The sequence below is a fragment of the Argiope bruennichi genome, chromosome X2, assembly GCF_947563725.1.
Source record: "Argiope bruennichi chromosome X2, qqArgBrue1.1, whole genome shotgun sequence".
Lineage (NCBI taxonomy): Eukaryota > Metazoa > Arthropoda > Arachnida > Araneae > Araneidae > Argiope > Argiope bruennichi.
In genome coordinates this window covers 92,630,394-92,643,911 of record NC_079163.1, presented here as the reverse complement: position 1 = coordinate 92,643,911, position 13,518 = coordinate 92,630,394, and the positions used below count along the sequence as shown (strand labels likewise).

Here is a 13,518-nt window from a genome sequence, read left to right as displayed (position 1 = left end):
AAAGTACTATTTTCTCTTTGATAAGTCCCAAACTTCATTTTTAATGTGTCAGACTTGTTTATATTATATATTATAGCAATTATCTTCAATTGTAACGAAAATCCATCAAAGCGGCCAAATTTTCTCGGAACGGGGAAGTGGCCGTTCAGAGAGGTTTCACTGTATGCATAACTGTACATTTAATAATTTTAAATTAAATGCTATTTTTATAGCTCAAAAATTTATTCTAATCCAAACAATTGGTTGATGTATATCCTTTTTCAAAACATACAAATGTTAAAATGCTCGTTTCTACACTGGCATAAAAAATCTAAAAATATAAAAACAAATAAATCATATTTTTTCAAATATAAATGTTAAGATTTTAAATCTCAAAAACAATTGTTAAATCAGTTACAATAAAAGTTAAATAGTCTTTAACTACGGATTAAGGACAAAAATACTTACAACATAAACTTTTAATTCTTTATCACTATAATGTATATTATGGTGAGCAATATTGTCTTCAATTACATATTTGGGGTTGATTAAAGATGCAAAACCATAGTACAGTTGTCGAATACGAGAATCTCCAATAAAGACAACATGTGTTTTCCCACCCCAGTAAGCAATATACTGTAGACACATTTGAGAATCACTGAAATAAAAAAATTAAGTGTAAAAAAATTAGCATATAGATAGACAGAAGTAAAAAAAAAAAAATGCTAATACTCTCTCTCTCTCTCTCTCTCTCTCTCTCTCTCTCTCTCTCTCTCTCTCTCTCTCTCTCTCTCTCTCTCTCTCTCTCTCTCTCTCTCTCTCTCTCACACACACACACACACACACACACACACACACACACACACACACACACAGTATGCATGCGCGATACTTTAGATCGTAGCTGTATGCATCTTTTCATGATTAAGTAGAATGTACACTTTTGTAACTTTTAAAAAAATTCTTTGTTAAAACCATATCCAGAAACATGACTGACATGCTCACTAAAGAATTGTAAAAAATGGAAAAGTGGAATTGTGTGAAAGCATTCAGAATTATATACCTTCAAACGGAGATTTTACCAAAATCTAGTAGAGTAAGCATTTATTTCAGTAGAATGATACTCATTTGAAAATGCAGCTTAATATTGAACAGTTGCAATTACAAAAAGTAAACCCTGAGAAATGAGGAAACGCCAGAGAGCCACGCAACTTAGAAGTTAGGATATGTTTGAATCAAATCATTAGAAAATAAATAAGTTTTAAAAATGCAGATAAAATGAATTTATCAAAGAGACTAACATGCATTTTTTAAGATAAGTCGTATACATAAAAACCTAACTGAAGAAAATTTCAAGAAATCATCTGAATTTAAATAATTTATAAATGGAACCATTTCAAACTCAAAAACAAGGAAATTCATTATATTTACTTTAAAAAGATACTCCAGAATGATATCAAGATTTAATAATTGCTCTTAGACATTGAAGTACTATTCAAAAACGTGGCTAATTTGATTATAAAATATACAAAATTGAAATAACTTTTTTATTGCTTATTTATTCCGTAATGTAATATGCTGTCTTACTTCATATTCAAAAAAATTTATGTTGCTCTAAGTATTTATTAATCATTTGTAAAAAAGATTAATTATCGATTCAGCAGGATATAAATAGATTTCTCATTTAACCTTTTTATTAACAAAACAGCTTTCAATGCTGCTAATTATAAGTATATTATTGTCTGAAACCATCATAATAGTATTAAAAGTACTTTTATCCTCAAATTTAAAATTCCATTATAAAGAATTTAATAATTATTATCACCACAATTGATTTTAGAAGCAATATATCAATGAAGAACTGAATTAAATGCCAATATTAAATATGATTTTTTTTTTTTTTTTTTTTTTTTTTTTTTTTTGCCAAGGAAGACAGCATTCACACACACACAAAAAAAAAATCTTGTAAATATCCTCATTAAAAAGTTATTCATTTCTAAAATCTTAGGAGCTTTTAGCACTATATTTGAGAAGATACTCTTCTCTGATGATTTATTATTTTCTTTATTTCATAGCTCATCTCACACAGATCTGAAAATAATAATTGCCTACAAAAATCACATATGGTATACAGACATAAATAAAAGTTTTTCCCTCACTTAATAAAAAATTTAAAAAATGTGTTCCCTCAAAGTTTAAAAAAAAATCTTATTTATTAAAATTTAAGAACAGATTAATAGATAAAAGCAACCTTATTGCAAATCATACTTATTGAAAATTATAAGTAAGTAGTTATAATATAACAACTAAATAAATAATAATATACAAAATAATCATTGGAGTTCTGCCACATTGGATGCTTTTAAATTTTTGCTCTTGATTTAACTGAAATTTTTAATTAAAACAAACTACGTCACACTTTAATAATATTTATTAAATCTTTAAAGCCCTACAAAGTGGTTATTTCAAAAACTAATAAAAAATATCTTTATTAAAAAGATTTACTAAGTAACATTCTATACTAATGTAGTAAGCTTTTTTCCCCCTCTCTATTTGGGCAGCATTGGCCATATGTACTGTAACTGATAAATCATGACAAAAACACAAATTGAAAATCTGAACAATTACAGGCATCATAAATGCAAGTTGAAAATAGAGCAACGCTTTAAAGTAGTAGATGACAGACAATTTTAAAATAAACTGTTACAATGTATTATTATAAATTAAAGCATGCAAATTTCATTAGTTGAAAAATCGAAATGTATCAATCACTTGAAATAAATAAGAACATATAATTTATTTTAACCCAAGTTGAAATTACATTAATATTTATTTACATTAGGTCATAAATATAAGAAAAATTTAATTTTCTCAGATTTAAGAGAAAAAATTATCAAATATAATTCAATGTGTTGCAGAGTTTACTCTATGAATATACTAGCCATTGCACTCAAAATTTTATTGAAGTATATTTGTTCTACATATTCACATAGGTACAGAAAAAGCAAAACACGTATATTTACAAGTTCTGCAGTTTTCTATATTCAATATATACAAGGTTTAAACTTCAATCTCCTAATTATAATTAGTCAATCCCCTAATAACTACAACTCTAAAGTATCTGGATAAAAACATTTTTAGTGTCAATGTTTGACGTATTATCGTTATTGCCTTTTCTGTTACCAAACAAATGATATTGACCATATTCTCCATATATATGTACATGTAAAACGTTTTAGCAGTTGCGTGGCCAAATAGAAGAAACTTTTGAACTTCGATTTATTAAATCACAGGAGACATAATTTACTACAAAAAGCGATGATGAAACTGACATCCATTTACATCACGATACAAAACCAAAAAGGGCAGTGATTTTATAATGAGATTGTGATTGGGATTTCTTTAACACATGTAGTCTTAGGAAAGGCAAATTTAGGTATCTTGAAAAGAATGTGCTAAGCATTAAGGATTTCTATCCTTCACTCGGAGCATAGGAAAATGCTAAGATAGCAGTTTTATAGAGAACATGTAGCATTAATTAAATAAAAAAGAGGCACTGGATCGGGAAATAAGAGAACTTTTAGAATAAAGTTAATATGGGTTAAATTAAGATAAAAATTTGAAAATTAATTTAAATTAGATTTTAAAATATCATTACATATATATGTATATATGCTGTTTGAATTAGCCTTTTATCCTTTAGGTTACTTCATTCTGACATTTTTAATCTTTTAAAAATTAATTTCTTAAAAATACCACTATGAACCTTAAACTCCAAGTTTTTTTTTCCATGCCCAATTATATGTGGTCAAATTCTTGAATAAGAACTCTAATCGTTTAAAGCCAAAGTCTGAAATATTAAGCACTTGAGTAATTAGGCTTGTTATTACATCCTCTCTTATTTTTTAGCCAGTAAGGGATAAAAGGAAGGAGTATCCCCTAGAATTTCTTCATACTTGATATTTTGCTGCATAATACAAAGTGCTATTTTTTTTGTAATAATTGACAGTATTTTCAATGGTAATTTATTCAAAGTATGAGTTCAACTATATGAACTTTTTTTTTGAAGGAATCTGCCTTTCCATTTCAAGAAGTATTTGAATGCTACATCCAAATTAATACACTCTTTTCATTTAGTTTTGCTCTAATTAGGATTTCCTTAGCTATTTACTGATTCGAAAGATAAACATTTTAAGGCTTGAAGGGCAGAGAAACTGCCTTCAAGCCTTAAAATTAGCCTGTCAGTAAAATAAAAAAAATTGGGGAGGCTGAGAGGTTATCAGCGGCTTGAAAAATCATTGCTAAAGCTTCAGTTATAGATATGTAATTAACAGAATGAATTTGATTAACAAAGTATTATAATAATAAGATGTTTTAAATGATACTAAAACAGAATTCTAACAACCACAAAATTGAAAACATTTTTTGGTTGTGTTTATTCATTTATTTACAAGCCACTTTCCCAGAATACCAACTTTTTTGTCTGTTAAACTATTAATATGGAATGCATTCCTTAAATGTCATCCTATCATTGATTAAGACTAATGTTTATAAATAAAAATAGGGTCAGTCCATACTAAATTACTGTTCAAGCAAATTAAAATGTGCGTATATCATCATTTAATGATTATTTCAGTTATTTCAATAAATAATTGATCATGATTTATCAGGTATTTCATAAAATTTCTAGTTATTTCATGAAATTCATTATTTTATTTTGTGTGAAATGACGGATTTTATATTTTGTTGATACAAATCAGAGTGATTACCTATCTGCTGGTAATTCAGTTTAATTTGGTACTAGAGTAAACTTTCAGTTTGATGACAGAATTTTGATTTTGTTTACAATTCTTTCCACTGGCTGAATTTTACATGACATGGCAACTTTTTTCACCATATAATTTCTAATAGATTTTCCAATCCCATTAATTAGCTAAGACTGAATTGAATGCAATTGCAAAAACTTTTAATGAAGCAGCCTGAAACATCTGCAAGATCATTTGTTGACATTTGACTGAGCCCACAAGAGAATAAGTAATAAGACCAATTTCTGTGGCAAGTACATTAGTGTATAATATATATGGATAGTGAAAAGACTTATCTTCGTTGCTTTTGTGACATTATCGGCATTCATGCGCATTAGGAATCTTCATATAGATATAATGGGTGTATTAAAAATGTATTAACACTAAAATATGAAAGATATTAGGTCAAGCAGTTAAAAAAATCATAACTTTAAAAGACATCATTTAAAGATGAAATACTGCATACATGTATCAATAAATTGCAAATTCAACTCAAATTCAAAAAGCAATGTCACAAAAGCAAAATAATAGCAAGAAAATAACTTCAAACTGGCAAAGGCACATGAGCAATCTATGCAATTAAACAGAAAACATCTTTGATGTTTCAATAGGAAAAGGATGCTGTTATAAGATGTTTTTAAATTAATTTTTTTTAATTGGTTAAAATTAGAGAACTAACTATTTAGAAGAGAAATTAGTATCATTCAAAATCTTTTTTTTTTTTTTTTTTTTTTTTTTTTAATTTTAAGATGTTTTAAAAATTTTTGCAGAATGACTAATCCAAAAGTTATAGTAAAAAAAAAATCTTTAAACATTAAAAAAACATTAACTTCCATTTTACACTTTTGGAAATCAGAAACTTTTTAACAACATACTAAATTCTTCTATGTGTTACGGAATATGTGCACCAAATTTCATTTGTATTCATCAAAGGGTGCGAAATTGTACTAAGTTCAAAAATTCAAATAAATGGATTTTCAATTTATATATATATATATATATATAGGTAGGTAGGTAGATAGATAAATTTAAGTAAAAGGAATGCCTGTTTTTATTTTAAAAAATGGAATATAAAATCTTCCCTTCAAGTAAATGGGAAAAAAATACTAACACCAGAAAGGCAAGTTTGAGACATCTACAAATAATACCACTTTTTCAGTAAACTGCAATTGAGACCTTTTTTAAAAGCAATGGTTTCAGAAAGGTAATAATAGAAGAATACCTGATTTTAGCGAGTTTTAGAGTAAGTAAAACAGAAGTTTAGAGTTAGTAAAACAGAAGATCAATGAACTCAAAGCAACACAATAGTCAACCAAACTATATCAAAGAAATAAACTCAAATTCTAAACTGTGAATTCCACAGCAACATACAGCAGAATGCTTACCTATTAATCCCAGGTATCATCTGCCACAGATTGCAGTTTTGGCCATTTATGTCTTGATGCCAATGATGGATGGAATGTGGTGAAAAGAAGATCTCACAAAAGTTTTTACCAACCATTTTTTGATATGCGATATAGTTGATCAATTGCAGGCATCGTGGGTAAAGAAATTTCATATACTTTGTTATTTCCTTGATAATCCTGCTTGTTCAGTAATATGTTAGAATGTAACTCAATCCACCATAATTCTGTTCATAAAACAGAATTGCAGGAATTACTACATGAACATGCTAAAGCTTCACGTCACAGCTGCATCCTGATATGCACTTAGGAGTGGCAAAATTCAACTCATGTCATTGCTCTCATCAGTTCAGTACGTATCAGACATGACTGAAAGCAGTTTCATCCTCATTCCCATCTTACAATGACTACAGCGGAAACATATGTGCAACAAATTAGTTGTACTGTAGAGCAATATCCAAAACTTAAACAATTGCATGCATGTACAACTCCTTAAATTATAATCAATTTTACATTTCATTGTAATAAAAGTGTTGCATTGTTTTCATTTACTCAGCATAGTTCATTTTTCATAATAAGATTTTACTTTCTGACAGTGTATTTATAAGACAATATATTATTTTTCTTAAAAAGCTCTAAAATTCATTCACTAATGACTATTTCACTCACCTAGAAGAATATGAATGCATCATACAGCCATATGGCTGCCAAACTCTAAAACCTTGAAAACGCCCATCACTCAGTAACCATTTGCAAGAATCAATACCTAAAAATATAAAGTATAATTTATATAACTACATTTCTATGCTACACAAGATGTCCACCCTCATTGTGGTTAAACAGTCAATTTCTACACCATTAGAGGCATAGTTTTATCTGGAAGAATGCTTTAAATAACAAGAATTAAATTTTTGTTGTCCCAGTAAATAATTACATTTCTCAAGAAGTTACAAAATCTAACTCTTTATACAGTTTCATAAATTATATTTTGTAAAATATTTTTGACACTGTAATATTTTAAATTAAAAAAATCTATTCTTCTGTGACTAAATCTGATCAAGTTATGAAATGCAGAAAATCGCTATTTTAGAAAAATTTTGCTGCTAAAGTCACAGCCTCAAAAGAGATCTTAACGAATCATCTGTAAATTGAAATTATGCACTATCGAGTTATATTAAACTAGTATTTTTATAAATACTTTGCATGAGGAGGCATTACTACTACTTTGAAATTTTTTTAATATATAATCATTTTTTAATCTTTTCGTCAATGTTATTTTCTTAGTTATTTTAGTTAAAGAACAACCTCTAATTAGCAGAATTTGTTTCTTATAGGACCCATGAACACTTTCTTACTGTTTTTAGCAATGAATTTAAACTTGATTTGGGACTGTAAAACATTTCACATCAGCAAGGAAATTAGAGAAATGCAATTACTCGTAAAGGAATAAAATAAAAAGAAGCTAAAATATTAATACTTCTAAACATAAACAATAATTAAGTCTAAGAGATCACAAACCAGCCAACAACAAGCAAACAAAATTTCAAATATTTCTGCTACGATGCAAAATTTAATTATTTGTAACAATATTTTATTCTTAATTTGTTTTTATATTTTCATCTAAATGGAAAACTTATTTTTCATTTGAGTGATTGTTTTAAAATTAATAGATTCCTTAGCATCTGTGTGTTAATACTTTTGTTACTATTATTTGCACTGATTGACTGTACACCTGGCCAAGAATAAATTACTTAAATCATCTTGAATACAAGTAACTTTCAAAGGTTAATGGTAAAAAGTTAAAGGCTTTTAATTCCAGCTTTTCAATTATTGATTATAATCCCATTTTGAATATCAATTACTTTTGTAATAAAAATTTAATTTTTCCATTCCCCCCCCAAACTAGTTGTATATTCTATTATTTATGTATACGCTAAATACATATTTAAACTTATCTTTTGAATATATAAACCAATAAAAAATTACATCGACTTTTTTAACTTTATCTAACATTTTTACTTTTTCTAATTATTCTTAAAATAAATATGTATAATTCCTCTCCCAATTTAAATTAAACAACCATAGTCAATTTCAGGCATAAAACAGCGCCAAACTTTTTTTGTTGTATGTTTTAAGATTTTAACAATATTTTACTAAATTTGACGAAGAGGATTAAAGGATTGCATACTATATATTTCTGAATATAAGCCGATGCATGAATAAATGCATTTTTTTTATTCAAAAATTTACCACAAATTCAAAACTTGCATAAAAACAAAAATAATTTTAAAAAAAAAATATTGTGACTTTAAAACTTGTTGCCATGAGAGCAAAAAATATAACCAAACAGATAAAAAAAGTGGAATATTTTCTAATTAAATCACTGTGAAATAAAATTGCCAGACACAGCAAATAATAGTTTTAACTTGAGCATCTATCTGAAGCTAGTACATGTGCTAGTCTCCTTTTATGTGCCATTTTATTTTTTGTTTCAAGGATAAGCACAATGAGAAAATCTTATATAGCAAATTTCAAACTATAGGCAATTAGCAACAGCATAGTTGTTCAGCATTTTTCACAATCTCTTCCTCCCATGAAACACACCAACAATAATAAACAATTTCAAAAATAAAATAACTCATTTCACTTAAAATTAATTTTTTTAAATCAAAGATATACTATAGAAATTAAATATGCTTATTTTCCAATTTATTGCTTATTCTGCTCAGCAAAAGAAAATGAACCTACATTTTTTGCAAGATTAACAGATCCATCTACAAGCTAACCCTTGTAGCTTAGTTTTAGAAAATAATTCTAAAAATTTAGAAAGAAACAAAGCATAATACAAAAAAATTATGCAGTAATAAATTAGAATTCATAAGTTTTTCAGATATATATTTATTGACTTAAACAACATTAAATATAATTTCACCAATCATTAAAGCATTTTACCAACTGGAACTATATGCATATTTCTAATAGTTTATAAATTATCTATTGGGCCACAATAAGAGCAGACAAACTGTATATTTAAATAATTACTATGCATGATATAGATCTATATAGTGCATACATCTCAAAAATATATTTGATATAAACTTTAAAAATAAATACGCTTTTGGCAAGATATAATTATTCATGTTTATTCTTGAACCTAGGCTATGAAAAAATAAGAAGGAACTAATTAAAAGCAATAGATAAAGACAGCTTTCCATTAATTTAAAACATTACAATCGCAAAATTTATAACATGTAAAAGTCTCATGCAAACGATCAAACTTTGAGAAAATTACAAATAAACAATACTATGACCATGAAATCAATATATATCACTTTTAACATTTTATTTAGAAGATAATGCATTAGTTGTTTCACATTCTTCCAATTGAATATGTCATGTATATTGTAATATATATCTGGTCTCTAGATTTAGCGGACATATATATATGTATATCAAACACTGAAACATTGAAATAGCACATTTAGAATATATATACATATGCAGTAATTAATGTACAGCATGGCAATTACAAAGCGAAATAAAATGTATAAGCAATAAAAAAAACTTTAAAAATTACTATGCTAACATAACTATATTCATGATATAAATGCATTACAGACAAGATTGTTATTATTGACTCAAATTACTTTAAAACTTATTATTCAAGAAATAGAACATAATTGTGTTACACCAATAAAAGAATGCAAAAGGAATTATTTTAGTCAAAATAGTTTAGCAACAATTCAGGGCATTAGTATTGCACAAAGTGCAGAAAAAATAGCTTAAAAGAAACAGAAAGATTTGTTTAATGTTTCGCTTTAATTATAATTATTTGAATAAAATGTTCCAATGCAAAACTGATTAATTACTTTAATGATATTCAATAATTTAAATACTAAGCAAATCATGACCGACCGGCTTTTCCAATTATTTGCTTCGCATGACTGAAACTAGAATAATGTAGTAATGCCAGAAATCAAAACTTGACGGTAACTATAGAACAAACGAAAATTAATAATTTTTCTGAAGCTTTTTTATCGGTTCCTCAACAGGCATAATAAAATTAAACAGAAAATAAACCAAACTCCATGAATTACAAATTAAATTCCCGTTTTCAAAAAAAAAAAAAAAAAAATATGCAGAGCGAGAATAATTTGAATTGCATAAACTTCCTAACAAATGAATGTTTTTTTAATAAAATTTAATGCATGCGAACAGCACAGATATACGATTATTTAAGTTGAAGCGGGTCTCCATCTCTCACACAAAAAATGTAAACAAAGCAGTGCTGTCCAGATCAGATTGAAATGTAAGCAGCATAATTTTACTTAAAAATTCTATTTCACCTGCTGTTAAGTGAAGTATTCCATGATAGCCGATAAAGCCAATAATAATAAAAACAGCCAATATTTTGGCATTGCGAGAATTTATATGTTTAACAATTTCTCTCGGATCTTTTACAGTCATTGTCTGTCAACAAATATCAACATTGCCAAACTCCAATTCACTTAAGTTGATTTGGTTTTTTCGTTAACTAGTTCGTCTGGCAAAGCCTGTTTTGTCATGCAGCATGCAGTAATAAAGACACTCTTCAAATAATTTATTTATTGATTATATCTTTCAAGACAACATTATACCCTGTAATAGATTCGCAGTGGTTCTCACTCGAAATAATTAATCTTGGAAAATATAACAGAAAAAGATCTGCAGCTACTGACATTTAAATTATGTCTTAAAAATCAACCATTTAATTTTTTAAAAATAAGTTTCTCATTTTATTTTAAGAGGGCTGTTTAAGGATGGACATCGTAATTTAAAACTGTGATGACGAGAACAATACCTGTGCAACTCTAAACTTCCATATTATGGTCTCATAAAAGCCCCATCAAGCCTGCTTGTCAACAATATTGTTACGATATCTTCACGGTATTGTACGGCATTCAGAAGATCGAACAACATTATAGAGATATCGAACAATATTTTGTGCTAATAGAAATTGCGCATCTTCGGGATCAGATTTCTTTTGTTATACAATTGGTTTCAAAAATGTAAATATATTATTTATTTGAAGCTTTCAATTCGTTGTTTATTTCCTATAAAATAAAATTCAACAAGGAGAATTCCATCCCAGATGATATTTTTTTCCTTCGGTAGTTGTATAACAGCCATTATCAGAAAGCAGTAGATTAGCCTTTATATTGAATGAGATGGAATATTTGCGTCTGAAGTTTTTGTAACTTCCCTAGCAATCTGACGTACCTTGAGACAAGCAGTTTCTTTCTTTGTACAAACTTTCACTTCCCATGAAATCATAGTTACAACCAGCGACAACTTTCCCTTCAACTTTCTTTTAAAACTATATAGTGAGCGACATGTTTAACTTCGGAGTGCAGTAAAAGAGAATCGAGTATGTATTTGGACCTTTTCTCTATGGCTGATTAGGTCCAAAATTCAGTGAAGATTTACTATTTTAATATCAAAAACGCATATCAAATTTCATTCTTTTTTGTTGTGTTTTTGAAACATTGTGTTCACATTTCCATGAAAAGACAGAACAGCAAACAATCAACTTTTTTGGGGGATGTCGTGAAAAATTTGCCGCATATACTGACCCACCGCAATGAGAAAACCCCTAAAAGTAGGGGTCAATCTGCATGGAAACGAGAAATTCTATTGCATTTTGGGGGTGAAGGAAAGGGCTGTTACTTCATTTGGCTCAAATAGAATCGCCTGACGATGCCTGACGCTCATATTTTGTGATTTTCTGATAAATTCTATTTCTGGTTTTGTTTTATCAATCATTGATCCAAGCTGTGAAAGAGAATCTGCCACTTTTGTTGATTATATTGTAGCTTTGTCTTATAAAATGACTACATGTAAAGGTGGTAGGAATTTGCATTGTCAAGCACGTACTATGGTTTTGAACAGAAGAAAAGTACAAACTCGTTAAACATATGGAAAACAGTTATTGAAAAAAGATGGACTAATAGAATTAGTCATCAGTGTATATCGCATAGGGATTCAGATTCTTGCTCAGGCAAAAACATTTCAAGTGAATCAGACAATGATGTAGTGTTTGGAATATTTATTCACACTCTCCAACAGCTACGGAATTTCTGTAGTGGGGTCAATTCACGGTCACGTACCAAACAAACCGCTTCTGTTCAATTTTCAACCGTTCTGCGCATGTCGTGATGTCTGTCGATAACGTTGACACTGTTTACATTGTTGTTGACATTGTTTAGTAAATATTAAGCTAGCCGATCAATTATTAAAAACTTCTGATTTTTTTTTTAAAGATATTATTTTGAATTATTTTCTCCAAATTTTCTTAGTTATATATTTTTATTTCTTATATTAAAATTTTAATTAATATTTTCAATAGAATTATTGTTTATGCAAAATTAACTAACATCGCTTTTTAATTCGTCTGGTGCCGCTTTATTCTTTCCTTTCCCATATCCCCCCACCCCCATTTTTTGATCCGAAGGATACATTTTGACAAATGACTATGGCAGTGTTTTTGAAAAATTACATATGTTCTTTTTTACATATTATTTAAATAGTGCTGAATTTTATGAATATAGTTCCCCTAGTTAGTTCTTTTTAAAAATAATTATTACTCTTAGATAAGTTAATATTTAAAGCTTACTAATGAAACTATTGTATTTTTTTTTTCTTATGTAATTACTTTTATAAATATTGAGAGTTAGTTATTTGATGTTTTCAGTTTGCTTAAAAGAAAGAACATGAAACTCAAATTAGTATATATTGAATAAATTATGTTTACAATTTCAAATTATGAAATATAAAAGGTATGGATACCTTTTTTTAAATCTATGCAACTTATGAATAAATAATTTCATTTTAATTTGTAGAAATCATTAAAGGAAAACAAACAAAATCACGCTTTCATAATTTTTATTTACACATTACAAATATATATATATATATATATAGAAAGAGATAGAGATATATAAAATATATGTGATAATTATTTGAAAAAATATGATCCAATGTATGTTTCAATGTACTCACTAATACAAAAAAACTAAAAAAAAAAACTATTTACTATTTATCAACATTTATTTTTCTAGAGACTTAGAAATAATATAAACACAGTATGACAAGAATGTCAATGTAAATGATGAAATCAATTTTATTCAACAGAAACATCCTAGATACTAAAGAACAGTTTTTTTTATCACTAATAAAAACATAATGTTGAACAGTATACTTTTAAAGCAGAACATTTATGAAATTTTTTTAAATGCTAAAGTTACATTGATAAAAATTAAATTGAATGAATATCATAAAATAAAACAAAAACA

At 27.4% G+C, this 13,518-nt stretch overlaps 1 protein-coding gene across 1 annotated transcript in view; it reads right to left on the bottom strand.

Annotated features, from left to right (window-relative positions):
* LOC129960581 (N-acetylneuraminate 9-O-acetyltransferase-like) overlaps positions 1 to 10,662 on the bottom strand; it is a 46,026-nt gene extending 35,364 nt beyond the window's left edge. The window contains exons 1-3 of the mRNA XM_056074075.1: positions 10,534 to 10,662; positions 6,857 to 6,953; positions 448 to 637 (exon numbers count right to left, since the gene is read on the bottom strand). Of these exons, the coding sequence (XP_055930050.1) occupies positions 448 to 637; positions 6,857 to 6,953; positions 10,534 to 10,654 (408 nt within the window). The 5' untranslated portion in view covers positions 10,655 to 10,662. The remainder of the gene's footprint in view (positions 1 to 447; positions 638 to 6,856; positions 6,954 to 10,533) is intronic.
* Between the last annotated feature and the right edge of the window lie 2,856 nt (positions 10,663 to 13,518).